The sequence below is a fragment of the Onychostruthus taczanowskii genome, unplaced genomic scaffold (genome assembly GCF_017590055.1).
Source record: "Onychostruthus taczanowskii isolate IOZ18803 unplaced genomic scaffold, ASM1759005v1 scaffold8, whole genome shotgun sequence".
NCBI lineage: Eukaryota > Metazoa > Chordata > Aves > Passeriformes > Passeridae > Onychostruthus > Onychostruthus taczanowskii.
The window spans coordinates 6,760,801-6,776,135 of NW_024505892.1; the positions used below are offsets into that span (position 1 = coordinate 6,760,801).

General features: G+C 37.9%; 1 protein-coding gene across 8 annotated transcripts in view; it reads right to left on the minus strand.

Annotated features, from left to right (window-relative positions):
- Nucleotides 1–15,335, minus strand: part of PTPRK (protein tyrosine phosphatase receptor type K) — a 380,562-nt gene that overhangs the window by 193,316 nt on the left and 171,911 nt on the right. For all 8 annotated transcript variants that reach the window (XM_041423851.1, XM_041423846.1, XM_041423844.1 and 5 more), the window contains exon 5: nucleotides 13,442–13,557. In XM_041423851.1, coding sequence (XP_041279785.1) covers nucleotides 13,442–13,557 — 116 coding nt within the window. The remainder of the gene's footprint in view (nucleotides 1–13,441; nucleotides 13,558–15,335) is intronic.

Genomic DNA, 15,335 nt, shown 5'->3' on the forward strand with positions numbered 1-15,335 from the left:
TTTGAGCTTTGTTATACTAAGTACCACCTATCCATCTAAAGCTAGCTGAAATAAAAAGTGGAGGGCAGGAAGGCACTAAAAGAGGAATCACACAGATCTAATTTAAAGGAAGAAGCTTAGAGAGTTCTTAAAAAAAGGCATAGCTACCACAAATCACTGAAAAATTTAATCTGTCTGGAGCTGCAGGTCCAGGTGACAGGTCAGTAAGACAGAAACAGTTTGAGCTCTTGTGGGATCTTTTTTCCTTATTACCATTCATATTAAATGCTCAATTTTGATTTCAATTGAAAAGCAGACCCTCCACCAAAAGTCAGCATTTAAAAACAGCCAGAAACATGCACAAAGAGAGCAAACAATGTCATTGCTCTCTCCCATGGATCAACTGCATGTTATTTCCTCACCAGGATACAGTTTCTGAGCACTCAGCATTGCTCACTCCCTGGAAAGAAGGCAGAATTTGCTTGTAACCACTCATTCTGCTCAACACATAGCAAAGTGTGACCTCTGTGAATGTTTTTAGCTCTAATCAACCCCTGGAACGAGAAACTTCATTGAGGTTTTATACTCCAAGCTTTCTAACACCGAAAGCTCTACTGCCGAGCCACAGAATTTAATAACCTGAAAGCCTGTGGCAAAACACAAAGGGCATAAAAAAGAGATGATTTAATGCTGCATGTGTATATCAGCCAGCCTCCTGTCACAGGCAGGAGTACTTCATAACATTTTACATCTACCCTTTGTCGTCCTAGCACGGGCTAGTCCCTTTAAACAGTTTTGAGGCAGATTAACCAGGGGTCTATCACTACTGAAACAAGCATTCACTCTAACTATTAACATGTTTAAACAGATTAATTCTATTTATGCCAAGCAGGCAGATTTCAGTCACTCACATTCCAGTACAAAGTCCATTATCTTTACCAGCTATGGGTTTATTGGTGTGATTTTCTCACTGCAGGAAGAAACCATCTGGTTTCCCTCACCCAGCCACCCTCTGCCATTTCCTCAGGTGTGAGCTCTGTCTGCAGGGCTGGGCCAAAAAACCCACAAGATACCAAGAGCTAAAACAGATTTCCAGAACTAAAAGGCACATGAGACACTTCCAAAAGGTACTCTTATTGCTCCTTCCTAAACTGTCATCATCTCATAAGGACCACAAGCCTGGTTATCACAGGGGTGGTCTCTGAGAGGGTGTTCCCTGGGCAAAAGTAATGGATGTTGGGCTCTAGGACACTTGGACCAACACTAGTGCCACCAAGTTACCCTGTGACAGACAGGCTCCATTCTCAGCTCTGCGGGTATCTGACTCCGATTAAAAAAAATTAAGGAAGTTTTCTGATGCCTGCAAATACTCCTACACATGAAAAGCCTTATTAAACTTCAAGAATCAATGAAATTATTAAATTTCAATATCAAAAAAATGAGGGATGATGTTAAAGGCTTTATTTCAGTGATGCTTAAACAACAGCAAAAATATTTTGTGGGAGGTGCACCTTCCCCTCCAGCTAGTTAGCTTCTTTTGATAGAAAATACTAAATTTGAAATTAGTATTTTCAAGTCTTGCACTCCCCACCCTCCTCCCCCCCTCAGCCCTGTTCCCCTCCCCAGTATCAACCAAAGGCTTAGACTGTCAGAAATTTAATTTGCTTTTAATTTGTTTGTTTGTTTAATATAAACCTTGCATCTAGTGCCTTGAAATAACCAAAATAAACAAAATTCATAGTTCTTTCTTCCTCTCAGGCTTGTCCTATGCCCTAATAGTCTTGTCACATCATAGCCACCCAGCAGATGGAAGTCAAACTCCCCCCTAAACACAAACTTGCCATATGATTGCCAAAAATACCAAGCAGCCAATAATAAACCAAAGGTGTATCTTTAAATCTTATATGATAGCAGACTTGATGAGAAAATCATGTAATGCAATCATTCTTGTTCTGCTGTGAGGGAAAAATACATATTAGGGAGATCTCTAAAATGAAGGACTCCATTTCAATAAGTCCAGTGTTTTAAACTGGAATGCCAAATGCTTAGTCTGCAGCAGAGAAGCACATCCAAGCTACATTATATAAAATAATTTATACTCTGAAGATCAGAACTTGCTTACTTAAGCTCATCTATATGTTTCAAGTTGAGAAACAAAGTGAATTTGGCTCCTACTTAAAATGAAATATTAATTTACTTTCAGAGAAATTAATTAAAATAAATTTTGACAAGATTTACAGCTCTAGAACAACACCTCAGATTTTCTTGTTTTATTTATATCAGTGAATTCCTACCATATTATCTTGCAAGGGTTGGAGCAGTTGCTCTAATTTCTCTGTATTGGAATTCATTTCTTGGGAAACAACTGCACAACTAGATTTGCAAAGTCCTTCTCCATGTGTAGGTTATCCATTAGAATATTTCTCCATCATTAAAATGATGAAAAGTTCAAACATAAGAGAGTTTTCATGTAAAAATGAATGTTAAAGAAAAAACCCTGCATTCATTTCAGTGCATATTCCTTACACTGGTAACCCATTAGCCAGTCAGAGTTCAGATGCACTGTCACAATCTCTTAATTAAATTCTTCTTTTTAATGTCAGAACATTACTACTGATTTTAAAGGAGAGGAAAGAAAGGCAGCAGTGCTCTCTGCTTATTAAGGGTTCCTGGTACATACTGTTTCAATTTATGTCCTGCTCACACTGAACAGATCTTGAAAATGCTGCTCAATTAAGTTTTAAAAATTCAATTTAAAATTAATGTGGAGTTATACTAATGGGTAATGGCTGTACCCTGTGCAATCCTTGGTTCCTCCAGTCTCTTGCTGTCTGATTTGATAACCCTGAATTGCTCATTTAAGAGAGGTCACCACCAGGCAGTTCTCTTTTGTGAAAATAACTCTGGGCTTCACAAAGAACCACTCTCTCTCTTGATTAAAAGAAATATTAGCCTGTGAAAAAAAATCCTCCTTAATTCTGGCATTCCAGGCATTTAAAATTACAATCTTAAATAAATCACTCTGACTTCAAGGTTATTTTTAATTTGATAGGAGCACGATTTCACTAAACTTTTTTCAGGCAATGCAATTAGATAATCTATATTTAAAATAAAGTCAACAGCAAAGTCTATGCAGCTTAAAAACAATCTTAGGTAAATTAACAATTAGTCTTAAATATCTCTCTTTTGCCTTATGAAAGAAGTCAAGCATTTAGTAAATACGGAATGCAATTTTAATGGATCTTTTAGAACCTGAGTGGAACCAAAAGGATCTAAGCTCCAAAGTCTTATTTAATTGGTAGAATTTAAGTGCATATCTTATACAAATTAAAAACTCATCAGCCTTTCTCCCTTAACTTTTCAGGTTGGAAAGTGGTGAGATTTACTTTTTTTGGTTAAATAGCAATGAGACACCTGTCTGCAGCGATGGTCCCTCTAAATTTTCTAGAGCCCTTTTTTTCACACCAGTGATTTTTATAAGCCTAGACAGTTCAACCTTACACATCCCCATCCTTTTCTTACTGTAAACACCTTAAAATAAGCCTACTCTACTGCTAATAATTACAGTCAACTCTGGTTGCCTTCTCGGGCTCTCGGCTGGATGCCGGGATGCCTCCGGAGATCAGGCGATGTCAACGCTTTGGCTGCAGTGACACCCGCGTTACTCTGGCAGCAGTGCCCTATCAGCTGCCCTGCACTCGCTCCCTCCTCACCTTCCCTCCTGTGCTCACGCACAAAAAACAACCTGGAATATGAAAAATCTTCCTGAAAACTCTCTCCCTCCCCATTTATTATCATCACCAAACGCATCAGCTTGTGATCAGATTCACTGCATGGCCACTGGCAGCAGAGGAGAGGGCAAGTTATGTGTGGTGAGCGGGGCACAAGTCCACAGTTTGTCTGAGCAACCCAGTCCCCAAAGCTGCAATCAGAACTTCACCAGCAGCACAAGGGCTGGAAAGATACCCCCATCAGCCCAGGGCATTAGACCTCTGCTGCCTTGAGCAAAGGGGCATTTGTAAACAACATGTTCCGAAACATTCCTGGGTTTACTCATTATGTAAAGGGAGAAATGTCTCTTTTTGATGGGGGAAGAAAAGATAGAGGCTTGACTGTGGACAGCTTGAATGTCAGCAATAATGCACAATCTCTGCCAGATCATGTTTTCAAAAAATAAAAAATAAAACAAGGAAAAAGTGAAGTAAAAGACACAAATAACTATAGTGTCTAAATTTTATTTTATATGCACCTGTCTGCCACTTTTCCATAGGCATACATATTCTTTTAGAGCATTTAAGATACAATTTCCAAATGGAGAAAAATCTAAAACCATTTCCATACTATTATTATTATTATTATTATTATTATTATTATTGTTATATTTTCTTCTTTTACGCAAATGTCTCAATAGATTCTTGGCATTTTGAAATTTATTAACATACTAGGAACATAATGAAGCATGACATATATTTATGTGGGAAATTAGAAATAAAATATTATTTTTTTCCCCACAATGGATTTAATTACTGAACAAAGTGGTATTATTTTTCCAATTTTATTTATAAGTACAAAATTTAGACTAAGAAATCATTTTTTTTCAAGCAGATAATGAATTAGAAATATAGCTTAATTAATATGCTAAAATAGTCCTATCTTCTTAGAATAAAAGCAGGTGAACTAACAATTTCTTTTGTTTGATTCATTATTAAGGGGAAGCATTAAATATTTTTTTTTAAGTAGGAAATTAGTAGGACTTGCTCTAACTTTCTGGTCTCCTACATGCATAGAAAACCAGAATAAGATTCTACTCTCCAAAGAACTATGTATTCATTTATAAGCAAGAAAACCTGCACAACTTTTCCCATGCAAACATACACTGAAGATCATGAACAAATGTGACAAGCCAAGCTGTATCCTGCATGCTGCACTGCAGTACAGAAAAATCCATTACTTAAAATGTCTTGGTATCATGCACTGCTGTTACTCAAACGTGCCCCCTTTGAAGTAGCTCAAATTTCTATAATGCTGCACTGACCCTCCTACTGAAGAAATCAAGGGCTCTGATGAAATAATTTAACTGAGAGCCATCTGGCCCTTTAAAGGTAGCACTTCTAATTTATTTTATTATAATAAGAGCCACCCGAGGCAAACTAGCAAAATTCATAGTACTGTGTCCCTGGCCATGCCACCACACAAATAAAACCACACTCACTTTATCTGAGCATTTTAAAGCCTCTCAGTTTGAGCCTAATAGAACACATGTTGAACATTTAAAAAAAAAAAAAAGGTTGTGTTTTTTTTTGTTTTGTTTTTTTTTAATGGAGCTTTTCAGAGAGCTTTCGTTCTGGAATGCAGTGTTCTTGATGAAAAAAATAACAACAAGCAACCAAAAACACATAATTCACAAATGTATGGATTCCAGACACGGTGATTTAAGGTGACTGCTCAATGTCACCTCGAGCAGTGTATAGTGAACTACAGTATTTATCCTGCAGCACAAAATAAAAAAAATCTGCTTAGTTAGAAGACAAAGAAGAAAAAAAGTTGCACAAAAACCCACACTGAGGGCTAACACACCACAAGACAGCGCCTCAAAAATTTCTCAGCAGACCATTTTATCCTTTTCTAAAAGCATCCAAGCCTACCAGCTGCTCTTATTCTTCTGTAATTCATGAAGTCCTGCAGCTATTTGAGAAAACTAGGGCCTGGGGTATTAAGCTACCTACCAGACATCACACCACTGAGGAGAAGACAACCTGGATGCAGGCAACAGACAAGAGTCCCAAGACAGAATTGCCAAGGAATTTGTATATTTTTGTATACATCACTTTTATTTCAGGTGTCTCATTTACATGGGTGCTTCAGCCACTGGCTGACTGAGGAGTGACTACCAGGACCACACAGAAGGACCAAACTTCCACAGGAGCCATTCTACCATAAAGTACAAAATGGCAGGAGGGGAAGGAGCCACCATCGAGGCCACAATCAGCAGCACAGCCCCCAGCACCAGCTTCTCCAGCCACCACAGGACCCCAGGGAAAACCTACAGGGAGGACAACTCCAAAGGCTGCTGTGTAAACTAAATGACTGGTAGCTATGCAAACCAGAGGACTTAGCTAACTTGGGCAGAATTAAATTAAGACCAGGAGGATTACAGTATTTCATGTTGTTGAAACCTAGGATGACCAGGCATCTAGGGGAAACTGCCATATTAATCCATGAAGCTGATAAATTGAGGCAGGAGAGAGGGAGAATGGTTCATTCAGGGTTAAATGACATAGATAGCATCAAAGGTGAATAGAGGGGGAAGAAAACAGAGGGAGAAAAAAACCTTTGTGAAACAAACAAGTTATGAATACTGTAATTTTCATGGGTTGAATATTCTGTATAACTATGGCTGAATCAGGAGTGTGTGATACAGAATAAACTACAAGTCAAGTAATTTACAAGGAGCCTAATAGATCACTTCAAGGCAGCTTTTTTTACAACTTTGAAAAAAAGGTTTGGGAAACCAGAATGTCTATCACAGGCCATAAAGATGATGATGTGAAAGTGAAGGTGGAATAGACAAGTAACTTCAAAAGAGTCCTCTATGCCTCTCTACACTGTGTCTTCCTTTCAAAAACATATTTTCTGTAAGTAAAAGCAACCATTATGAAACAAATGAGGAAACTGAAGTTTCTGTGCAAGCCTCAAGCACAGGAGAGAAAAAAAGAACTTATATCCTGCTTAACCACGGTCAGTAATCAAGATAAAGGTAAGATGATGTAGACTTGAGCAGGATTTTACTGGCCGAGGAAAGAAGGTTTGCCACAAACAGCCCAGTTTGCTGAGCAGATTAGCACTTGCTTTAGGCAGGATGATGCTGATAATCCAAAAAATCTTCTGTCTCCCCAGAGGCTCACCCACTGCCACCCAGGGAGAAGAGCAAAACCAGAGCCATAGGCCTTCTCTCTTCCTGCAGCCTCCACACAGCATCACAGCTCCCACTCCTCCTTAGGGCAAGCAGGGCTGACTGACTTATTACAGTTCAAAACCAAAAAGCATCAAACTTGACAGCTGACCAAAACCAAAGAAGGGATCAAAATGCTCCATCACAGTTCCATGGCTGAACCCTGCGGATGCTAGCAAGGCATCCTCTCTGAACTCTCTAGGCAGCACTGAATAAAGAAGCAAAATAACAAAGTTTTTCTAACATTCAGAGTATGCTCCTTAGCTTTCAGGGATCATAAAATTTGTGCAAACCAACAAAAAACATTCTTCCAGTGTACTGAACATGGTGAATAGACAAGGGCACTCTAACAGCAAATGTTTTATCATCAAACTAAAGAAAGGGTATCTTAACCAGTTAATTAACTGTATCAAAATGCAATGGTATGTCAAACAGCAAAAGTTACATTAGAAAACTCATAGAAAGCAAAGTTAAATTGGGCATGACTCTCCTATTAGAAATGCATTTTTTCTGAGATCAAAAGCAAGCCTCCCAGCATTCACTGTTAGGTTAGCTAAATGGTTTACCCCAAAGACTCAAGGCCCACACTCCAACCCTCCTGCTGAATACTAATCCAAGTCTTCACCTGGGAACAGCAGGAGGAAAGGACTTCTGTTGCATAACTTCTCTCCTTTGAGAGGAAATAGCCCTTCCAGAAAGCAAAACAAAACAGTCAACGTTTTGTCCCTCAACTCTTTGCCAGAGGCACGAATTCTTATACAGCCTTTCTAATCTAAATTCCTGGAATACTATGTTGGTCTTACACAAGGCATCATCACAGGATACCATCTGCATGTGCCTGGTCCAAAGACTTGTTAAAGAGGACATATATGCAGTACCTAGCAAGAAAAATGAATGCTAAATATCACATCCCATTCTGTGGCAATCAGCAGCAAAACCCAAGATGCTGGTGAACAGAGCATTGGGGATTATGGCAGTTTTCTCTACAAAAGGAGTGGGACGCAGCCAGTTGTTTGAGCCCGAACAGACGCTCACTCATCCTCCAGTAACAGTTGGTACCGCTGGGAGGTCAGCCCGACTCCATTGTTTTTACAGCAATTTGCATTTTATTTTCCATAATGCTGTTTAATTTCACTTTTTCAATTATTACTCTCAGGCAATTGCTTTAATTATCTGTTATTCCACGAGGAAAGACACTTTCCTCTGGCAGAGAGAAGGGCCGCATCAGACCGTATTAACGCTGACGAGTCTCTCCACGGGCGAGCGCGGGGCTGCGGCGCCAGCCTTGGCAGCCCGAGTGGAGGGCGGTTAGCCAGCACCCACAGCTATTGCTGACAGATTGGCCCGCTCGCCACCGCTCAGATGGCAAATCTGCCCAGGATTACAAGGTGCATATTAAACCTTTAAATGCATGCAGCCGGTACCCCTTTGAATTTCAGATTCGCCAAGGCAAATGGTATCACCGCGGAGCGTGGCAAAGCACATCTGACTGCAAAGCCAGAACAAGCCGCTTTCCCCTAATCCAATGCTATGTTAATGCAGAGCTCAGCAATGATGGATGGACTCATTAGTGCCGCAGTTATCGCCATCTGAACCAGGTGCCAAGACATATGGTTTAACAGATGTTCCAGCAAAAAGCTCTATACGCTGCACTGTACGAGTGTCCAGCTAAACCGGACATCAATAAGACAAGGAAAATCGTATTGGGCTTCTGGGAGCCACAGTGGTTCCCAGCTCAGGAAGCTGTTAAACACAGCCCCATTATGCAAAAAACCCTATTGCTCTGATATCCCAATTAGATTGACAAAACAAATGCTGGGCAATATATACACTGCTTTCTGGAGTCTTGGAGTACCCAAATGTTATTTAATCTCCCCAGTCAATTCTATTTCTCTACTATCTTAGCAAAGAAATGAAGCTTTCTTCAAACAGAAATCATCAAATGAAATAAGGAAACAGAGCCCCCATCCCACCTCTTGCATTTTCATGTTTAGAATGCCCTGTGTGCACCATTCTTTCAAAAATTTAATACATAACACATATCTATTCTGAGCATAGGATTACCATGCAGAAGCGACTTGTTTGCAAGCTTATTTACTGACACAACTCTAGTGGAATGCATGACATTTCACAGGCAAATAAATAGAATAAAACAGGGGGCCTTCTTACAGTAATTTAGCAAATCAATGTGCACAAAGCAGCAAGGTGCATCAAATGTTAATCAAAAAAATTCCTTATTCTTTAAGCATCTTTTCAAAGAAAGAAAGTTCATCGGCTTTAGAAAGAAAGAAAATCAGCAGCACGTGGGCAAAAACTGGTTAATTATTATATCTATCTATACACACTATATTAATTTCTTTTTACTCACACTTATGGTCACCACCTACAGGAAAGCATTTTTCAGCAAGAAATTCTGCTAATTCCTAAAGCTTAGAAATCAGAGCATACCAAAGCATAACAGGTGAAAAACCTAAGTTTCCACCTTGGGTTTAGGAACTCCTGTCACACAACTCATCTGCTTCAGTGTGGGCAGTAAGACCAAACTACAGCTGTTGGCGTGTGATATATTACAGCAGAAATTTTAAGAGAAGTTGGAAAATACTGAAAAAAAGCATTAAATTCTGAAGGGAATGACAAGTAAAAAAGATACTAAGCACTGAAAATGACTGAATGTATTTCAGAAACAACATCAATATTGTTTAACATTTAAACAAAAACTGAGGACTTTGAAAGCCTTTCAAAATTTGCTAATAATTGCAGGTCATAAAAAGACTCCTTCAGCTCATAACCGTAAAAGATTTGATAGCAGATCAGGTTGAAAAGGTGAAGAACAAAAGAATCTGAGCTGCATTTCTGTCCTGCTCCCACACCTACTATTCACACTGCCACAAAGGTGTGTTTCAGATCATCTTGTTCAACCAGCTAAATCTCTTTATCTGTGCAAATATTTATTCTGTATTAATGCAGCCTCAACTTTTGAAAACTTCTGTTATCTTTACTGCTTATCTTTCAATGACAGAGCTTTGACTGTCCCAAACATTGGTCCACTGAGGCTGCAGAATACAGTTGACAGGAAAGGGATATCAAAGGGGACAAGAGACCAGGTACAATTCAAAAACAAACAAACAAGAGCAGAATCTGCAGCAATGAAAGTCAGGAGAAGTTCAATTCAGTGTTAATCCCTATTTGTCTGAAATGTTTACAGACATACATTTATAGAAAATGGTGTTGATGAAAATACTGACATTACAGCAGTAAACACACAGGAAACTGCATTGAAATGCTGTGTCTATTTTTGTCCATTTTTATTTTTAGGCACATAAAGCTGTGTGCACTTAATTATATATACACTGGGAAAAACATAAGCATGGAAACGTACTTGCAGATAGAACAGCTAGTATATGATCAGGGCCCAATAACTAAAACAAAATTGAAGTTTACATAGGTCTACAAGGAGACACGCTACCATAATCCCCACTTTTATATCACGTGGTTATAGTGTTTCTCCCTTCCCTGCTTCTAACATCCCAATCTTTTGCCACCTGCTGGCATTATTTATATGGGTAACTTAGACATGAATCAAGCCGGGGAAAAGACACACCTGAAAAAAACCCAAAAAACTAAAGACCAAGCAGACAAATTAAAATAAAACAAAAACAAAACCACAAAACAAGAAAAAACATTAACAAATCAACAAAACCCAAACAAAAAAAATCCACAACTCCCCTCTCCCCAGCAAAAAAAAAAAATCCAATTGGAGTCAAAATCTTTTTCAGTCAGATCAGTTTCCTGAACTGACTTACTGAAGGGCTGCAAAAGCTCCAGATCAGTGCAGAGAGGGATCAAGAGGGTGAAACTGATCCTGGAGCAGCTCATACTGAGCCTTGCTGAAGCAGCCATGGGACTGCACGACTTTGAACACAGAGCAGGGTGGCTGCTATTTTTTTCTAAGTGTTGCTGAATTAACTTCAATTCTTCTCAAAACAGAAGCCTGCAGAAAACACTGGCAGAGTCTTCAACAAAATCTCTGCCTGCACATACTTACTACTTCAATGCAAGCATATGAAATCTTAGATCTCCTCAGAGTCAAAAAAGCCTGATGTCCCAGATTGCTCCTCAAACTTTTCCTTATCAAAGAATGTGTTTTAATAGCAAATTCTTTGCCATCTTTTTCCTTTTTTTTCTTCCTCCTCAAGGAAATAGCTTTTCTTTTTTAATAACTACATAACCAAAAGCTATTTTCTCTAAAACTATATGCTTGGCAAGTGTCTTCTTCCCCACCATCATCCACTTAGTTTTCATTTTTGCACTTTGTCTTTTTTTTTTTTTGTAATGGCCTTTCTTGTTATGAGAAAAATACATTCCTGGAATGCTTCAGCTCAAGGCTCTCAAAAACAATTACTTAGGCATTTGATTTGATCTGCCAGTTCTTCCTTTCAGGCTATTTGGGCTTTATGAATCTTGAGTTTGGTCAGAGGTTAAAGCAAACTTTTTCCAAGTTACACTCCTGTGTTTTATGAGGCCCAAACATATTCATGCCAGTTTTTAAGGATAAGGAGTAAGTTCACTATTAGCTATGTACAACAACAGTAACTTTGAGTGCAACCTAAAGAAAATTATCCATATAGGGAAGGTTGCCAATTCACATATATTGGGAAAGTAGGATTGTGAGGTGGAATGATGAGTGAAAAAAAGTCACCTTTGAATTGATGAAAATTCATGACTGTTTACAGGAGAAAAAGAAAGAGAAGAGAAGCTCAAGTATCAATGTATCTTCAAGAGTATCAGGGCACTTCACAAGCCCAGGCAAGTAGAGTTACAACCTCTAAAGTACTTCATCTATCACATTGTGAGAAATTATCATATCTGTGATCCATATACACACACACAAAAATAAACTACCCATGAAGCATATGGAGGGACAAAACATATGTTTTCTGAGTTGATCTGGCTTCTGGTTGGGCTTCTCCGGGGAGTGAAAGTTAGAAAGGATAATCTGTCAGAGTTATCTGCCTCCAAGGAGTGAGTGAAAGGGAAGATTTCCAGCTGGCTGTCTCTACTGGGTCTTTCTGACCCACAACCAACTGCACGTGGCGCTTCACAGGTTTGCTGGAATGTTGTTCCTTGTGCTGTTGTCTTGCCTTGGATATAGGAAAACCCAGGCCAGTTTCATTTTTTGTGCTTTGTGTGCTCTGTTTGGCAAGTCTCTGAAATCCAGCTGCTTTTTCTGAATGAATGCATTACATGTTTACTCAATTTAAACAAATCACTGCTCAAAGACATGGAGTACAAATCATTCCTACTGCTGTGATACCTTTTCACTAAATGCAATGCAGTTACTGCTTGTGTTCCTTTTTAATGTTGCAGCATATTTGTCTAATAATACTATTTGCATGTCTGATTTTTTAATCATCTTTTTTAAAAATCTCTTGAAAATTTCAAGCTTGTCACATGCCTATATGCAACAGTTAGCCAAGGTTCATCAACTCCACTATTAAAACAGAAATCAGGCTGAAATAACTAATTATAGTTCACTTCAAAATACATTTGACCAAAAATACATATTTTAAAGTTCTGACTATAGGTAATTTAAAAGCACATTTCCCAAAAATTAGATAGATTTCAGTTCGGAAAATAAACAGAAATACACACTATAAGAAAATAAAGTTTTTGAGAACATATTTAGAAGCCATTCTAAAGGGATGTTGGTGCTTAAGATTTACAGATAAACATATAAAGAATGCACAGAAGTTGTACACATACCACTTGATTTTTCTTTAATCCTTTTTAAGTGCTAAAATTTATTTTTTTAAGAGCAACTGGAAACTTTGCCATCATTTTACTCAACCAGTGGTCTTAAATGTAAGTACCCCATTGCCATTATACAGAGGAGACTGGGTATTTTGGACGATGGTGGTGTTCATTTCTTTTTTTTTCTTCTCCCATAGTAAAAAAGGGTTATATTCTGGTTATAGTCATCTCTTTAATTCTAACATACATACTATTCACAGTTATACATGGGTAAAAGTTAAAGTTCCCCTATTATGGAGACAGAGAAAAAGGATGTGCAGCAGTCCTTTTAGGCTCTTCCAATTAATATGCTACTGAGTGAAATTGATATGCACACAGAAGTACAGCCACATCCCTCCAGCCTGCTTGGACAGGTGATTAAAAAGTACTCAAAATTCATGACAGCTGTGTTACATCTGTGTATTACTAGATCCTAAATGCCAATTATCTGCATTTAATGATAGTAAATTTTTAAACAGAGTTGATTTACAATGAGAGAAAGAGCCAACCTTATCCCAGCACCCACACCTGTTCTTATTTTTAATCAAAGCTTTACAACACTGCAAAACTGATTACAAGTTTCTCCACTGAACAGATATAAAATTCCATTTAAACTATGTATTTTACATGCAGAAGACTAAAAGGCTTGAATTTTTAACATTTCATCTTCAGAAAGCAGCTTGTCCTCTAGCTAAATAGACTTGCATGAGTTAGCCTTACCTGGAGCCATAACTTGTTATTCACTGCATCTCTCCCTGTAGCAATGCACTGAAATGTAGCATTCTGCCCTGCATTGACTTCTACATCCCCCAGCCTCAAAAAATGTGGAGATTTATCTGCAGAAGGGGAAAACAAAATTACAAATAAAAGTCATTATAAAGAAATAAAGGTGCCAGAAACATTATTACCTCCCTCAACCTCCATGCTTTAGCAATCTTTGGCTAAAAAAGAAACAGAAAAGAGAATATTGTTTGTCTCATCTGTGTTCAATGAGTGCTTTTAGTTCTTCCCCTTCTCCCCATGTGATTCTACTAAATTTATGTTATACATGTGTTATAATAAAGTTTCTTTTAAAATATAAGCCGAACGAAGGAGATCAGATGCCAAAATGTAAGCAGCACTTGACAAGAATTATCCCAAAGATTTTTGACTGTATGAAATCCATCATACTGAGGAAAAACCCAATTAACAGCATACTGCTCAAGCAAATACATACTGTTCATGTTATCTGCAATGCAACTTAGAGCTCTTGTTTGGAAAACTAAATCATTTGTGGTATTGAATATAGTATTTCAGCAGCTGACAAATCTATTTCCTGCACTGAGAAAGGTTGTAGGAAATCTCAAGCACCTGAAGGATTTAGTAGACCTACAAAAGCCAACAGAAACATTTGAGGAATGGGCACATTACAAAGCTCACCCACCTTTTCTCAAGAACGACTAAAGAAAACAGTAGCTGAACTGTTCTTTCTTTGTGCTTACTAAAGAAACATGACGCACGGAAAAAAACATTAAATTGGAACAAACAGGGTTTAAACATCAGTAACAAAAAGAGCTTGTCTGAATACAGTAACATACTGATAATGTGCTGGGATGACTGTACCTGAGTGCCTTTTGTTTTGGCACTTCAAAACAAAACACAAAGAAGAGGAAGAAAATACATATGAAAGCCAGATATTGAATCCAAGCAGGGCTTTGCTGAGAACAGGCATCAGATAGCTGGGGTGGCTGAAATATTAAAAAGGTAACTCACTCAAATATCCTGTCAGCTTGGTAGCTCCCAAGTGCTACAATTTTAAAAGGTTTGGAGTAGAAGAAAACATGATGTGAGGTTGCCATTGGAACTTTATTATTTGGCATCATTTTGCAAAGTTGTAGCAGAATATTGTTACGTCCTGGTCATTTCAGAAAGCAATTAAATTATCAGCCATGTGGTACATTAGAATGAAATAATATTTTAGAGAGGGTATGTCTAGGGGAAGATGAGAAGAGCTAAAGAGAAAGAAATTGCAAAAAAATTTTGATAACAAGTGCCAGAAATGCACAGTAACAATTTCTTCCTCACAACCTTTTATTAGTAGAATATTCTCATTGTCATAAATTGTGTTTGCATGTATGCAATTATTTCCTAGGATTAGCAGGGAAAGGCAAACATAAATGCCTGAAGCCTGTCCACAAAAAAATAAACAAAATGCAATCTCTCAGTAGTTCAACAGCCAGAAGCCTTTTTTTTTTCCTTTTTTATTTTTTAATCTATTTTGTCTGTTTAGAAAAAAAGAGAAAAAAGAAAAGAGGTATAAAATCTGATGAACCTCCTACAAGCATCTGCCAATTCAGTTTTCTTTAATCAGTGAGTATATACATTAACATTAAAACCCATTTTTGATTATACACACCAACTGTGTATGACTGAAAAGACTTTGAAGAATGCTTTTTTTTTTTTTTTTTTTAATCCCTGTATAATTTACTTCTGGCAGAAAAAGATTTCACCCAGGTAAATCACTATTGCAATCACATTTCTTCCTGGAAGCTGCAACAAAAATACTATTGAAAGAGCAAAGAATATCAGTGATCAAGTGATGAAAACTGAGCAGTCCACAGCAATATCATATATG